The 14,109-nt window shown below is 41.4% G+C and overlaps 1 protein-coding gene across 2 annotated transcripts in view; it reads right to left on the bottom strand.

The window, feature by feature from the left end:
- Positions 1 to 1,006: 1,006 nt before the first annotated feature.
- The window catches only part of CCNF (cyclin F), a 34,257-nt gene continuing 21,154 nt past the window's right edge, over positions 1,007 to 14,109 (bottom strand). For both annotated transcript variants that reach the window (XM_043975873.1, XM_043975874.1), the window contains 7 exons: positions 10,721 to 10,844; positions 9,201 to 9,381; positions 7,297 to 7,384; positions 6,190 to 6,289; positions 5,875 to 6,002; positions 3,934 to 4,103; positions 1,007 to 2,913 (listed from right to left, as the gene is read on the bottom strand). In XM_043975873.1, the coding sequence (XP_043831808.1) occupies positions 2,447 to 2,913; positions 3,934 to 4,103; positions 5,875 to 6,002; positions 6,190 to 6,289; positions 7,297 to 7,384; positions 9,201 to 9,381; positions 10,721 to 10,844 (1,258 nt within the window). In that variant the 3' untranslated portion in view covers positions 1,007 to 2,446. The remainder of the gene's footprint in view (positions 2,914 to 3,933; positions 4,104 to 5,874; positions 6,003 to 6,189; positions 6,290 to 7,296; positions 7,385 to 9,200; positions 9,382 to 10,720; positions 10,845 to 14,109) is intronic.

Here is a 14,109-nt window from a genome sequence, read left to right as displayed (position 1 = left end):
TAAACAAAAGTTGAGAACTATCTTTACATGTAACGGAAAAAATAAAATACCTTATATGTAAAAAAAAAATTGTGTTTTAGATCTATCAGTCTCTCAGAATTTGGTAGCCAGTTTGGAAAAAAATGGGAGAAAACATCAAGAATTCAGTGACACAATGGTTTCTCAGAAGTCTAGTTTGGTTAGTATGTAGGTGGTAGAACATTAAATTTGGATACACTTCAGGCTGTTTCCCCAGATATAACTCCCTATAGTAAGAAGCTGACCTTTGAACCCTGCTATCATCACTATACGTTAATGATATTGAGTGGAAGGTCGGTTACTGCTGACCAGTGCCTCCTTCCTAGGTCTACATTATACTGAAACATGTAGGATCCTGGTGGAGCTGGGCAATGCTATTCCCTGCCCTTTCCCTCCATAGAGATGCCTGGTTCAGGGCTTTGGAAGAAAAAATAAAGGCAGAAAAAAGTAGTTGCCTCTTTTGTTCATGGTGGTGATTTTTAAATTCATTTCCAGTTTCTCCAATCTCTCAAGCCCAGCCAACTTCATATTCCAACTCATCTTCAAGGGCCTGAAATTTTCTGGTTGATAAACTTAGGACCAGGTAATTTTTTTTCCTGTGGTTGGACTTGATTTTCACGTTATATTCATAATTTTCTAAAAGTAGGACCAACATAGGTTTGTTTCTTTTTTACAATATGAGAAAAAGCTCAAGTGAGAATAGTGGAACTAATTGGTGTTTCTTTCCATAATTACCCAGTTTAGCAAAGCTAGGAATTTGGATTAACCTGAGATCCCTCTAGAAGGCTGTAGGGGTTGGGGGCGGGAAGGAAGCAGATTGAAAAAGCTGTTTTCCAACGGCTACCTCAGATTTGCTATTGTCAGAGAACTTTTCAATGAAACCAGTGACCTGGGCCTTAAACTTCACAAATAACACCCTCATGGCCTATGTGTTTTTTATTTTCATTTAGAATTAGTTGAAACTTCCTTTAGTTTTGAGTTTCAGCCTCAAAACAATCACATCCCTAGGCACGTTTCCATAAAAATCCTGTCTGATGCACGAATTCCAAGGGAAAATGTAGAATGAGAAGTTATTGGCTCACACATTATTTCTTCAATATTGCATAGTTAAAGGGACGCTTAAAAAACTGGCATTTCACCCACAGTTATTTATAAAAGTAAACAATCACTTTACAGTTTCAGTGTTATTCCATCAGACAATTTACGACAAAACCCTTCAACCCCAAACTACATTGGTTTTTGTTTCTTGCCAATCCATTTGGTCATTTCCAGGCAGAAAACTGGTTGAAGAAATCACATCTTGAGGAAAATGCTTTCAGCATATGTTTGTCATGATGCCACTTGGAAATAGGGCTTGGAATAATAATTTAAAAAATCCTATTCCCTTTGAAATGGAGTTTATTTTCATCTTAAAGGATGCATTTAGGTGAGGGCAGTGCAATGGTAATTATATACTAAGAGTGGTCCTAAAACCCACTGTATAAAGAGCAGTTCTTGGCACCAACACTGGATGTAGGGACAGTAAGATGCAAACAGTAATGAGGTTATTAAAAAAAAGGCATTTGACTTTTTTATTTTAAAGACCAACTCTTGTAAAGAGCTGAAAGTTGGTGGGGAAGGCACTTGGCAGTGAAGGCTTCAAACAATCTGGTTAGTGACAGGGAGTACTAAGCTAGCTGAACTATACCATACTTTTTAGCCTCTGCCACCACCAGACACATTTCTAGGGCTCCATGGGGTTAGAACCCTGTCTGAATGAGAGTATTTGTTCCCCAAGGCCCGGGCAAAACCCTGTAGATAGAGTCACTGCACCAGAGAACCATGCTGAATGCTAGGGGGAGTTTGTCTCCTGTCACTCTGAAGGGCAAAATCAGTAAGGCATTTCCCAGGGAATGTACCTTTATATTCAATGTTGCTTAAGCTTAGAACTGTCCAGGCCCTGGATTGGGCCTGGATATCAGATTTTACTTAGTGAAGAATTACATTGGAAAAGAGACCTTAAGTGAGAACACTTCTGAACAGTGAGAAGGATGTTCAGCCTCTGATTTCCCAGGAGAGCAGACCTCACCCCACAGAAAGAAGAGGTGGTGGAAACAGACTTCTTAACACAATAAGGCATGATTGCTTTGGGCTTACATCGCCAAAGAGAAGGATTTGGTACGCTTCTTTTGGATGGAGAGTTCAACTGTACACTTTTTGTTTTGCATAGGACTAAATGGAAGAAAGTTCCACTTGGTGCCAACAGTGATTTTTCTCTATCTTCCACGTGCTGAGGTCACCAGTTTGCAGATCCCAGCAAGTTGTACATCTGTTGCCTTTAGAGTTTACAAGGCATACATTTTTGGCCTCCCCCCACAACCCTTAGAAGGCATTACAGAAATTCTCCTTTTAGTAAACATTTAAATTGAAAAACACCACACACACACAATCACAGACTCCAGAATCCCAAGTTCTTCTTGTCACTATGTTCAGCCACATTTTTCCTCTTCACTGGTCTCCGGTGCAGGCTGCTCTCAACGGGACTGGTGTGAAGAGACTGTAAACATGATTCCAAGTAGGTGGGTGTACATGGGTGAGTGTTCGGGTCACTGCCTGGGGACAGCACTGAGGTAGTTTTGATAAAGGCTCCAAAGCTGTTCTCCACGGAGGAGGATGTAGGGCTGGTGCTGTTGACTGAGGAATAGCCTGAGGTCACTTCTCTTCTGGCCTCTCTCCTGTCCTGAAAAAGGAGCCAGTGTTTCTCCGCATGCGTGTGATCTGGCGGTGGTGGCAGTGCCGAGTCCTGTTTACAATGGTCCTCTAATCGGCTGTCTTCATCGCTGGACTCCTGACAGCAGTGCTGTTCTGGATCTAGATACACCACAGTTACGTCGAGGACTCCACTGGGAGATGTGACTAGAGGAACAAAACAGAAGAAAAAGGCAACTGGTAGTAACGGAGAGAAAAAAAAGCCCACCTGTAGAATTAAACTCATTGTAGGTAGGAATATCAGATATGCCACCACTTGATCCAACCTTACACTGTCTTGGCCAGGACATTGTCTCTGACAGAAGATGCTAAGGGCCCTGTTGTGGGAAGGAATGAATGACTGTCTTCCATCATTCAAAGTTCAGGAGGGAGCATCGATATAGCACTCACTGACCATAAGAACCTCATCAGTTTTCTATTCACAATGAACTCAATCCTCTTTATTTTAGGAAGACACACTTTTAGGATACTAGAGGCAGCAGTCTCCATTCTGACGTTGAAAATGATAACCATAAAGCCCACTCACACGTAAGATTATGTTTATTCATATCATTTGACTATGTATCTGTTGGGCAATGGATGTTGATCTTTTATATATATTTATTAGTTGTTTATATATCTCTTTTACGTATATTCAGTTCTTACATTAAAATACTGATTTTTAGAATTCAAATTTGTCTCTATCTCACAGCACTGGGAAGACGTTATTGCATAAATATACATCGAGCTGAGGTTGTACAGACAGTAGAGGCCTAGCCTGACCAAACAGTGGAAGAGACATAATTCTCAATGGAAATTACAATTTGTGCCTTTCTCCAGTGTTGTTAAAAATAATGACGTATAAGCAAGAATATGCCTATTCTTCTGGGCATGAGAAAAAAGCCGAAACAGTCATCCACAGGTGCATGTTTTAAATAGTCTTCAACACCATTAAACAAAGGTCATGAATTGTCATCACCCAACATTTGAACTATTCAGCATTGAGAAAACAAGGCTCTGCTTAGTAACTTGCCCAAGGTTACACAGCTAGTAAGTGTCAAGTATCTGAACTCAGGTCCTCCTGAATCCAGGGCTGGTGCTTTATCCACTGCGCCACCTAGCTGCCCCTAAGGTGACCGCATAGTAACAAAGGACCTGGGTCCCTCACTCGTGTGTCCCGGCACTTACCATCTCCTTCTTTCTCCCCTTCGCTTTCCTGGTCTCCCTCATACCCAGAGCAGTAATCCAAACTCCAGTCCAGGAAGTTGCCCAGCAGTGTTTCCTCTTGGCTGGATAATTCAGCAGTGGGTGTTGTTACAAAACTGCCCCGATCTTCCTGAATGCTGTTTTCCCTTCTTCTGAGGAAGGAGAACACAGTCCAAATGAAATACTGAGCAGGAAATGTGGTACAGTGGAGACTCCCCTGACAAAGCCAAAAACAGAACAGGAGCCCTGGCCTGGCGGTCAAGAGATGGAGATTCTGGTGCTGACACTGCCATTAACTAACTAGCTGTGTGACCTTTCTACAGTCATGTACTCCTGTTGGTCCTCCAGGGCAAGCATCACTAAGTGTTTGTTAAATGAATGTATGAACACCAACCATTCCTCCTCGCCCCCATTTTTCTTGCTCTTACTGGAGCCACCGGCACAAGCCACACAAGTGTGCCCACTCGGCCCACTACCAATAGGTTATCTCATCTCAAATGGATCTTTATATTGTGGCCTGGCGGTCTTGCTATTCTTTCCTGATGGAACCTCTGTGTGGTGTTGCCAATCTTCTCTTCTCAAACCTAGTGTGCCACCTCCTCTCCCCTTTACTTGCTCTCTCTCCAAAGATGCCTTCACCTCCTGCTTAACCAAAGACAGACAGATACGTATTCTATACTAAAAGGCCTTCAAATTACCTTCTCCCCAACTCCTCCATTCTCTTATTCAGTTCAGTCCAGTCTTGGACACCAAGGTGACTCTTCTTACTAAGGTCAAGCCCTTTACTGACACCTCTCATCCCATCCCCTCTCACATCTGAGAGGAGCTTGTTCTTTCAATCACCTCCTCTCTCTGGTCTTCATTTTCTTCCCTTCAACTGAGGTGATGCTATGTAACCGGCAGAGGAGGCAGCATGATGTAGCCGCTAACACACTAAACTTGGTCTTCAAATTCTGTTGCATTTACTAGCTATTGTGCTATGTCAAAACTTCATTTAGCCTTCGGGTAGTGTTACTCACCTGTAAAATGGATGGATATTCTAGTTTTTAACTCACAGGGTTGTTATGAGGATTAGATGAGATAATGAATGTAAAATACTTTTAGAAACCTTAGTGTTACATAAATATTAGCTATTCCTATTTGTTGTTACTGGCTCTTTTCTCAATCTTTAAAGATTTTTTTTTTGGGCAGGGAAATGAGGGTTAAGTGACTTGCCCAGGGTGGTCACACAGCTAGATCCTTAAAGATCTTGATACTACCCCTCCCCCCAAGCTATCATCCTCTCTTCTCCTCTCTTTACTTTTTTTTTTTTAGTGAGACAATTGGGGTTAAGTGACTTGCCTAGGGTCACACAGCTAGTTAAGTATTAAGTGTCTGAGGCCAGATTTGAACTCAGGTCCTCCTGACTCCAGGGCCAGTGCTCTATCCACTGCACCAACTAGCTGCCCCCTATCTTTACTTTTTTTTTTTTTTGAGACCGGTGTGTAGTTTGCTTAATAGCTGTTCTTTAAAAGTTGGAGAGGGGCAGCTAGGTGGCGCAGTAGATAGAGCACTGGCCCTGGATTCAGGAGGACCTGAGTTCAAATCCGGCCTCAGACACTTAACACTTACTAGCTGTGTGACCCTGGGCAAGTCACTTAACCCCAATTGCCTCACTAAAAAAAAAAAAAAGTTGGACAGAATTATCCTATGAATCCATCAGGAACAGAAGTTTTCTCCCTTGGTAGTTTCTTTACAACTAGATCTATTTCCTTTTCTGAGAAAAGTAGTAAAAAAAATCCATTCCTGATATAAATAATGCATTAAAAATACTGATCTTAAAATAAAGTAGGGGCAAAATCTAAAAAGGAGGACATATTCCCTCTGGTGAGAAAATAAGAGTCTCAGTAAAAAGGACTCAGTGTGGACATGAATCTTACTTACCTTTTGGTTCTTTTCCCAGAGGGTGAGTTGAGAAAGGTCTGAATTTCTGCCACATTGAGGGAGGAAGAAGGTTCTGTTTCCTCTTGCTTCACTCCTAATAACTTGCACAACTGGCCATAACCCATTACCTTTAAGGAAAAAAAGGATAAACAGTAATAGTGCTTCTTCATTCCTTTTTCATCCTCTCTAGTACCAATACATGAATGATAAATGCAAAGTACCATCTAGTTTTTGAGCAGGTAAGCTCAGTTATACACAATTCTCCCAAATCTGGATGCTCTTAAACCAGGCCCCATCAAAGACAAATAAGAGTACCTTTTCCTGTCCAATTCCTTCATATCGTTTATCCTCAAAACGTTGTTTCACAGCTGTCAGGGAAACCTGTCGATAATCCTTTGGGGCATCATCATGGAAGCTAAGAAAAAAAGGCACAGGAGGAGGAAAACTTAAGTGACTGTCTGGTACTCATGATTTTAGCCACTGTAATTTCAGTGACAATGAAGGTTTACAAGGCAATATTAAACTAGACAGAAAACCAGATGTTCTCAATGAGTTTGGGAAATACATTTGATAGACTGGTACTAGGCCCTTGACAATCACCTAAGGTCCCTGTGGAACATGGAGCTGGCTGTGAAAGAAGTCAAAGTGCTACCCAAGAAGGTGCCATCTAACTTCATCACCCAATCAGTTATTCTGGGGGGAGGAGAGGAGGGGTAGCCAGGGAGACAAAGAAAGACCAACATTAGTACCTTTTTTTTGAACAATTGGTATTCTCATGGAGGTTTCTCAATCACTGAAACGATTTGCTATGTCACTTTTTTTGGGGGGGGGGCAGGGCAATGAGGAGTTAAGTGACTTGCCCAGGGTCACACAACTAGTAAGTGTCAAGTGTCTGAGGCCAGATTTGAACTCAGGTCCTCCTGAATCCAGGGCCGGTGCTTTATCCACTGCGCCACCTAGCTGTCCCCTGCTATGTCACAATTTGGCCACCAAAGAGTGCAAAGTCTTAGAGAAGAGGCTAAAAGAACCATTACTTCAAGGTCTATCCCACTTCGCTTGACAGAATAAAACTTTGTATAGCATAGAAGCCATTCTTGGTAAGGTATGGATTATTATTATTATCATTATTATTCTGCTTATTCATTTAGATTCCTTGCATTTATCACTGACACCAAACCACTGGAATAAAAAAAAAAATACAGCTTTCTTGGAATGCTGGGTAATAGTGCTTAGCACCAGTACAAATAAGGCTTGTGTGCAGCACAATCTGTGCAAGCTCAAAGTGGTCTGCTACTGAACAAGTGTCTTCAGATTATTTGGGCAAAATGTTTTAGGCCACAGTGTTGCTCAGAAGTTGGGTAAACAATATCAGCATATAGTTCCTTTCTCTTCAAGTTACCGTGAACTTTTAAACTAAGTTACCATTTTTTGTGAAGGCTCAAAACGCAGGGTATCAGGTCTTCATAGAAGAATCCAGTGCATTCCCACAACTGACTTGTCCAGGGATGTGCTGGGAAAAGAGGAGGGTCGGAATTAGACAAAGGAGTAGGGCTACAACATCACAACACTCAAGGGCATTTTGTTTTTTAGTGCTAAGAAATAGTCCCCAAAGACTCAAGTGTCCCTATTTCAATAATATTCTGTCAGCAGCAGGGGTCCTGCAGTTTAATCAATGTAGGCTGTATCAGGGCCTCTCTTCCCTGGATCTGATGGTACAAGCAGAGACCAACAAAGCCATAAAAGGAATCAGAAAAGGGACTTCAGTTCCTTAGAGGGGGGTCTTTACACGGATGGATGATCACAATGACAACCTGGTTGTCATTAAATGAGGCCACAGAGAGATCACACTGGATGGAGAGCTCTTTTTGGACACATTCCAATTCTCTTATTAAAACTTGCTCACCTACTAGCTAACTGTTGACAGAAATTCAAAGAATTAGACAAATTCTAAAACCAGGTCAGTCTGTCAATAAGAGAATACTTCATGCTTGAGGGCTAAGGGAGGAATTACAGTGATAACGTCATTCTGACAATACAGACTAGATACTGCAGATCAGTTCTTAGCATCCCACTCAGGAGACTGTTATCTTGACTAGATGAAGACCCAGTAATGCCTCTTCCCTTGCTTTCCCTCTTCAGCACTTGCCATTGGAAATAGGCATGATTGCCAAGACCACCATGTTGCTTAATTCAGGAATCTGGGTTTGTGACCAGTACTACCCAGACCAAAAGGACATGAAGCCATATATGGGAGGCAGTCTGAGACTTCCCTCAGAATTCTTTGTGCACTTTGAGAATAATGAATGATGTGAGTACAATGCAAAGAATGTTACAGGGAAAGGAAGTGTGCTGCAGCTGCCTTGGGGATGTGAGGCTGGGGGCAAAGTCTCATTATCAGCCTGGAGGAGTCAAGGGGTTTCTTTAATCTTCCTGTAATGACTGGGACGAGAGTTGTTTCTATGTGGGGGAGATGGGTGAAGGGGTGAGAAACGGGAGAAAGAAGTTCTATTCTCCCCACAGACCTATGAAGATGAGCCTGGAAGGACTGAGAAAAACTTTGGAGAGAGTCAAGAGCTGCTTCAGGGCTGAAGAAACAGGTTCAAGAAATACCTAAATAGGCATAACCATGACTTCCTTTCACTCTTTGTCCTGATCCTGCCAGAATCTATGAAGCCATAGAAGTCACTTCTACTCTCAAGTGCCATCATCCATGAGGCAGGAAATCACATTCTTCCTCTCCCTGCCTACCTAACAATGGGGATGGGAGAGTAAATGAACACAGTAAGGGTTAGCTATTTGTCTACTCATGAATCCATCTCCTTAACCAGTTACAAATAAAAAGCATCATCCCCAGGGAGCTCAGAGGAACATGTACATACAGACAACTCCACTCTGGATCACTGCTGTAAAACCAAAATTGTTGGTTGTGTCTCACTTCTTCCCATTCTTTATAACCCCTTCTGAGATTTCACACAGTCTGGGAGCTTCCAGTCCCACCTGTAAGTTATCTAGTTAAGCCTGTACTTTCCTCCTTTCCCCAGAGGTACAAATATGAAAATATTTTATGAGCTATGAAATGTTATGATTGTAAAATTCCACATCAGCCCTATGTACCTAGATTGCCCTACAGGTGCACTCCAGGTGGGATCAGTTGTGTGACTGAGATGAGTCACAAGCTCCCAGATAGAACCTGTTTCCTCAGCTACAAAATGAGGAAAATAGCACCTGGACTACTTACCTCATAGGATCAAATTAGATAATGGATACAAAGAACCTTGTAAACTGTAAACAAATGTGGGCTATTATTATCATAGATGATGTCTCACCTTGCCTGTGCATCAGCTTGGCCAGCAACAGGGCTGCGGCAGCCAGATGGGCTGGAGAGTACACAGAGAGGCATGTATACAACAGGGAGAGTTCACAGATAAAGCTGTACAGGTGAAGAGTTCTTCTCTCTATCGGGACTACATTCACTAGCACTTCTTTGTAATCTACAAGAGTAGGAATCTAATAAAAGAGAGAACACTCCAATTTATTAAACTTATGATTTCAGATCTCAATAGCAAATACTGCTCTGTGTAACTAAAGTAACCTACTATATAGAAAGGGAAGTCAGTCTCTAAAATGAATTTAAATCTACCTTCAAAAGACTTTATTTTAGGAACACAAAGACAATTTTGCTGCATAGATCCTTAGAAACTCTTATTGCCACACATTCAGGATTAAGAGTCAACAGCAGTGTGTATCGAAAGAAGTCCTGCTTTCATCAGAGCAGGGCTCCCTGTGTGGATGTAGAACATACTCTTTCTACATCTGAGCCAATGGTTTTCATTACTTTCTGTGGCTGTCTCTGGTGATGAGCCTTTCTGTACTTAGTGAGGCTGGTGCTCAGAAGACACACACAGGCTGTCACTGGCCCTGGACTCAAAGGCTTTCCAGATAGGTCCTTCTAGAGTTTGCACTTTAAAGGCACTCTGAGAGCCCTGGATCATTTGTTTGCCAAAAATAAAGCATGAGAAAGATGACTTTAAAAATGGGCACGTTCTTAGAATATCATGCCCATGAAAAAGAAAAATTCACAGGATCACAGATTTAGAGCTAGCAGGGCCCTGAGAGGTCATCAAGTACAACCCCTTCACTTTATATATATATGTTATTTTTTCCCCCCCTTCACTTTAAAGATGGGGAAACTGAGGCATAGAGAAGCTATTACGTTCTGAGGCAGGATATGAACACAGATTGTATCTTAGCAATTCCAAGTTCAGTGTCCTACCTAAAATGCCATATTGATTTTCCACTTCACTGTGGTCTGGGCACTTCCTAGTACCCCAAATAAAAATATGGGGAGTCCTTCCTTTCTTGATACTGTCCTATAAAACTAAATCTAAAGGTACCACTACAGCACACAGGTCTGTACTTTGGACAGGTAGTCATAGGGAGAAACTTATTTCTAGAACACCTCTTTGCCTAACCAAAACACATTAGTGTCATTACCGTGAAAACCCAATTGTTGATTCTGTATTAACCCTCCCCACTCTGGGAAAGGCTGCCCCCACCCCCGGCCTCTTTGGGGGTGGGTGGGTGGGTGGGATTGAGGGTTAAGTGACTCACCCAGGGTCACACAGCTAGTGAGTATCATGTGTCTGAGGCCAGATTTGAACTCAGGTCCTCCTGAATCCAGGGTTGGTGCTTTATCCACTGCGCCACCTAGCTGCCCCCTAGGCTGCCTCTTTGTGACACCTGACTAATATTAATCAGAATGCCAGTGATGACTCCCCTCTCACTGACATAGAATCGCTCAGAAACAGAGAGAAGTACAGCTCTAATTTAAAAATCCATAACTTACTCGAATCTTTCCTTCCAGAGCAGAAATGATCTCTCCCATCATTCTTACTAGATCTTCATATTTATAAGTGTTATCTGTTAGCCACACTGCTTCACGAATTGTCAAGATCTCTTTGCTAATGAAACTGAAATATGAAAAGACATATACCACACTTTAATTAAATGTTGAAAGCCTGTGGGGTTTGGTGATGACCAGGACTTTACAGAAAGTGCTGATATTTGGCAGGGAAAAAGTATTATGAGACAATAAGAGATGAAATGACTTCTTTGGCCTTTTGAGCCACTGGAGACTTGAACAATATACATTAGGGCCCATAAGACAGACAGAAAAAAAAAAAAAAGGCGGGGTGGGGGGTTGGGGAAGAGGAAAGGAATAAAAGGAAAAACAATGATAGATATATTAGGGAAGGAAGTTAGGTCAGGTTAAAAAGAAAACTGTCTGGTAGCAGATGATCTAAACCGTCCACAAAACTTCCGCTTCTTCTATTAAACTGTCTCTGAGCACCCTAGAATCTGTACAGAAAGAATGGGAAAAAGCTTGGACCAGAGATTTTAAAAGTCTGCTGAAAGTCAAAGGACTCTCCTTCTTTCCATACACTGTTAGCTTTTTATGGGTATTGGATGACCTGAAACAGTAAGCTGTAACTGATGTTCATACAAAATGACTCTAAGGCAACAAAATGAAAAATTCATCATGTATCTTCTGAATAAAAGATGCTTTCTCTTGAGCTCCATTCCTGTATTAGCAACTGCCTACTGGACATCTTCAATTGGATTTTTCTCCTTTTTTTTTGTTTTTTAGTGAGGCAATTGGGGTTAAGTGACTTGCCCAGGGTCACACAGCTAGTAAGTGTTAAGTGTCTGAGGCCGGATTTGAACCCAGGTACTCCTGACTCCAGGACTGGTGCTCTATCCACTGCGCCACCTAGCTGCCCCTGGATTTCTCTTTGGCATCTTAAACTCTTCGTGTCTAAAACAGACTCATCATCTTTCTCCCCCAAGCCCTACCTCCCCTATTCCTGTTGAGAGCACCCCCATCCTTCCAGTTATTTAAGATTCACCAGCTTGGAGTCATTCTTCACTCTCCTTTCCCACTTCTTGCAATTATTCAACCAATTATCAAGTCTGGTTGATTCTACCTCCATATCATCTCTCACCATTAATTCCTTTCTCTCCATTAACAAAATGACCCCACTGATTCAGGCCTTTATCCTCTGTCACCTGGGCTACTGCAATAGCTTCCTAACTGGTCTCTGACACTAGTGTCTTTGTCTTCTCCACCCAGTGGCTAAAACAATTTTCTTAAAGCATAGGTTGGACTGTGTTGCACCCATGAACAAGCAGCTCTAGCAGCTACTAAACTGAAGAGTATAAGCACAAAGGTTTTAATACAATGGTTGTTAGTTAGAATTCAAAATGAGTCTGAAAGGCTGGGACAAACAAGTTGAAAGGGATAACTGTGGGGTCCTGTATTTATTTTGGTGTTAAAATCAGTATATGGCATGCTTCTGTGAAGATAGTTTGATGAGAAGTTAATAAAAAATGAGCTAGACTCATATTCTCCCTCAAAAATAGGAATAGAAATGCATGAAAAGATCAAAATTACTATGAGATGTTAAAAAATTTTAACTCACCAAAGAGATAATAAACTAAAGAATAATTCAGATTTAATTTTTAAAAATTGTATGGCTTTTTAAAAAGGGAAAAATTTAAGGAATAACTGAATATAGAACATACATCTCAGGAGGAGATAATAGAAACTTATAAATAAGGAAAACAGAAGAGAGAAGTTAAATATTTCAACAGATATGGCCCAAAGCAGAATTCATGAAGTAGAATAAAAAAAGCAGATATAGCAGCTGAAGTGGAAAAGTAAGCGTAGAAATAGGAGAATCTGGTAAATTTGGAAGACAAGCCCAGGAAAGGAAACCTCAGAAGTACTAGAACCCCAGGAAACATTGAAAAAGGAAAAAAAATCCCATCATAATAATTTGAGTAATAATTACTAAAGAAAAATTTCCCCAAAACCACCCACAAAAAAACCCAGTGACTCCATAATAGAAACATCCAACATCAATCCAACATGGATCAATTTCAGTTCAATTCTCCCAGCACATTTTACTAAATGACAAAACCAAGGAGAAAAAATCCAGACTACCAGAAATTATATACTGTCCTCTCCTTCCTCCTTTCTTCCTTTTCTTTTTTTTTTTTTTTGTGTGCGTGTGTGAGGCAATTGGGGTTAAGTGACTTGCCCAGGGTCACACAGCTAGTAAGTATCAAGTGTCTGAGGCTGGATTTGAACTCAGGTACTCCTGAATCCAGGGCCGGTGCTCTATCCACTGTGCCACCTAGCTGCCCCCTTTGTGTGTGTGTGTGTGTGTGTGTGCGCGCGCGCCCTTTCTTCCTAATCAATCAATATTTTACCAGATTTTCCTGGGGGGAGGAGAAGAAATGACTAGAAGTTGGAATACATTTATAAAAATGGAAAAAGAGGCTTTAGTCCCAAAATCAGTTTTCCAGCAAATCTAACCTTTCCATTTGAAAATAAAAAAATAATCATTCAGAACCCCAAAAGGCCTTAAAGAATTGAGAGAGAAAAAGCCACACTTGAAGAAAAGTTCCTTCAAGGATCTTGGGGCTGATTTAGCCTCTCTGGCTTTTAATTTTCTTTCCTTCCTTCCTTCCTTCTCTCTCTTCCCCATTTCCTTTCTTTGTGAGGCAATGAGGGTTAAGTGACTTGCCCAGGGTCACACATATAGGAAGTGTCAAGTGTCTGATGCCAGATTTGAACTCAGGTCCTCCTGACTCCAGAGGCGGTGCTCTATCTACTGCGCCACCAAGCTGTCCCTCAGGCACTATTTTTCAAGAGGTTCAACTTATGTTCCTAGATATATCATAATCTGTCCATGACTTTTGGTATCCATTACTGAGATAAGAATTGGTTAGCATGCCCAGTCACATGATTAGGCCAAAGACCTAGGAGCAAGTCTTTGGGCCATATTTGTTCTCCTTGCTCTGCACATGTTCCCTATCCCCACCATCCTCTCTCCCCTATGGCAATTCATTTCCTGCTTGCTTGTCTTAGGACTCTTCAATTTTGGTATTCCTAAGAAACTCTAGTACCAGTCTGGCCTGGCCTTTTGGGTCATGCTTGCTTGGCTCCTTATATGGACCTTGATGCTTCTTGCCCAGTCTTTGATTAACTACTCTTACATGTTGGCCATTTTCCATGGTGGGGTACAACAATAAATTAAACTAGAAATAAACAATTATAATATGATCAAAGGGCGTAGCTTTACAAAGGAGTTTAATAATGTCTAGGTAAAAAAAATGATAAAAACAGTAGTAGATCACCTCATAGATAGCACTGATATTACATATCAATGG

The sequence above is a fragment of the Dromiciops gliroides genome, chromosome 1 (assembly GCF_019393635.1).
Source record: "Dromiciops gliroides isolate mDroGli1 chromosome 1, mDroGli1.pri, whole genome shotgun sequence".
Lineage (NCBI taxonomy): Eukaryota > Metazoa > Chordata > Mammalia > Microbiotheria > Microbiotheriidae > Dromiciops > Dromiciops gliroides.
Note: the sequence above shows the minus strand (reverse complement) of the source record. Positions and strands in the feature narration are given on the sequence as shown.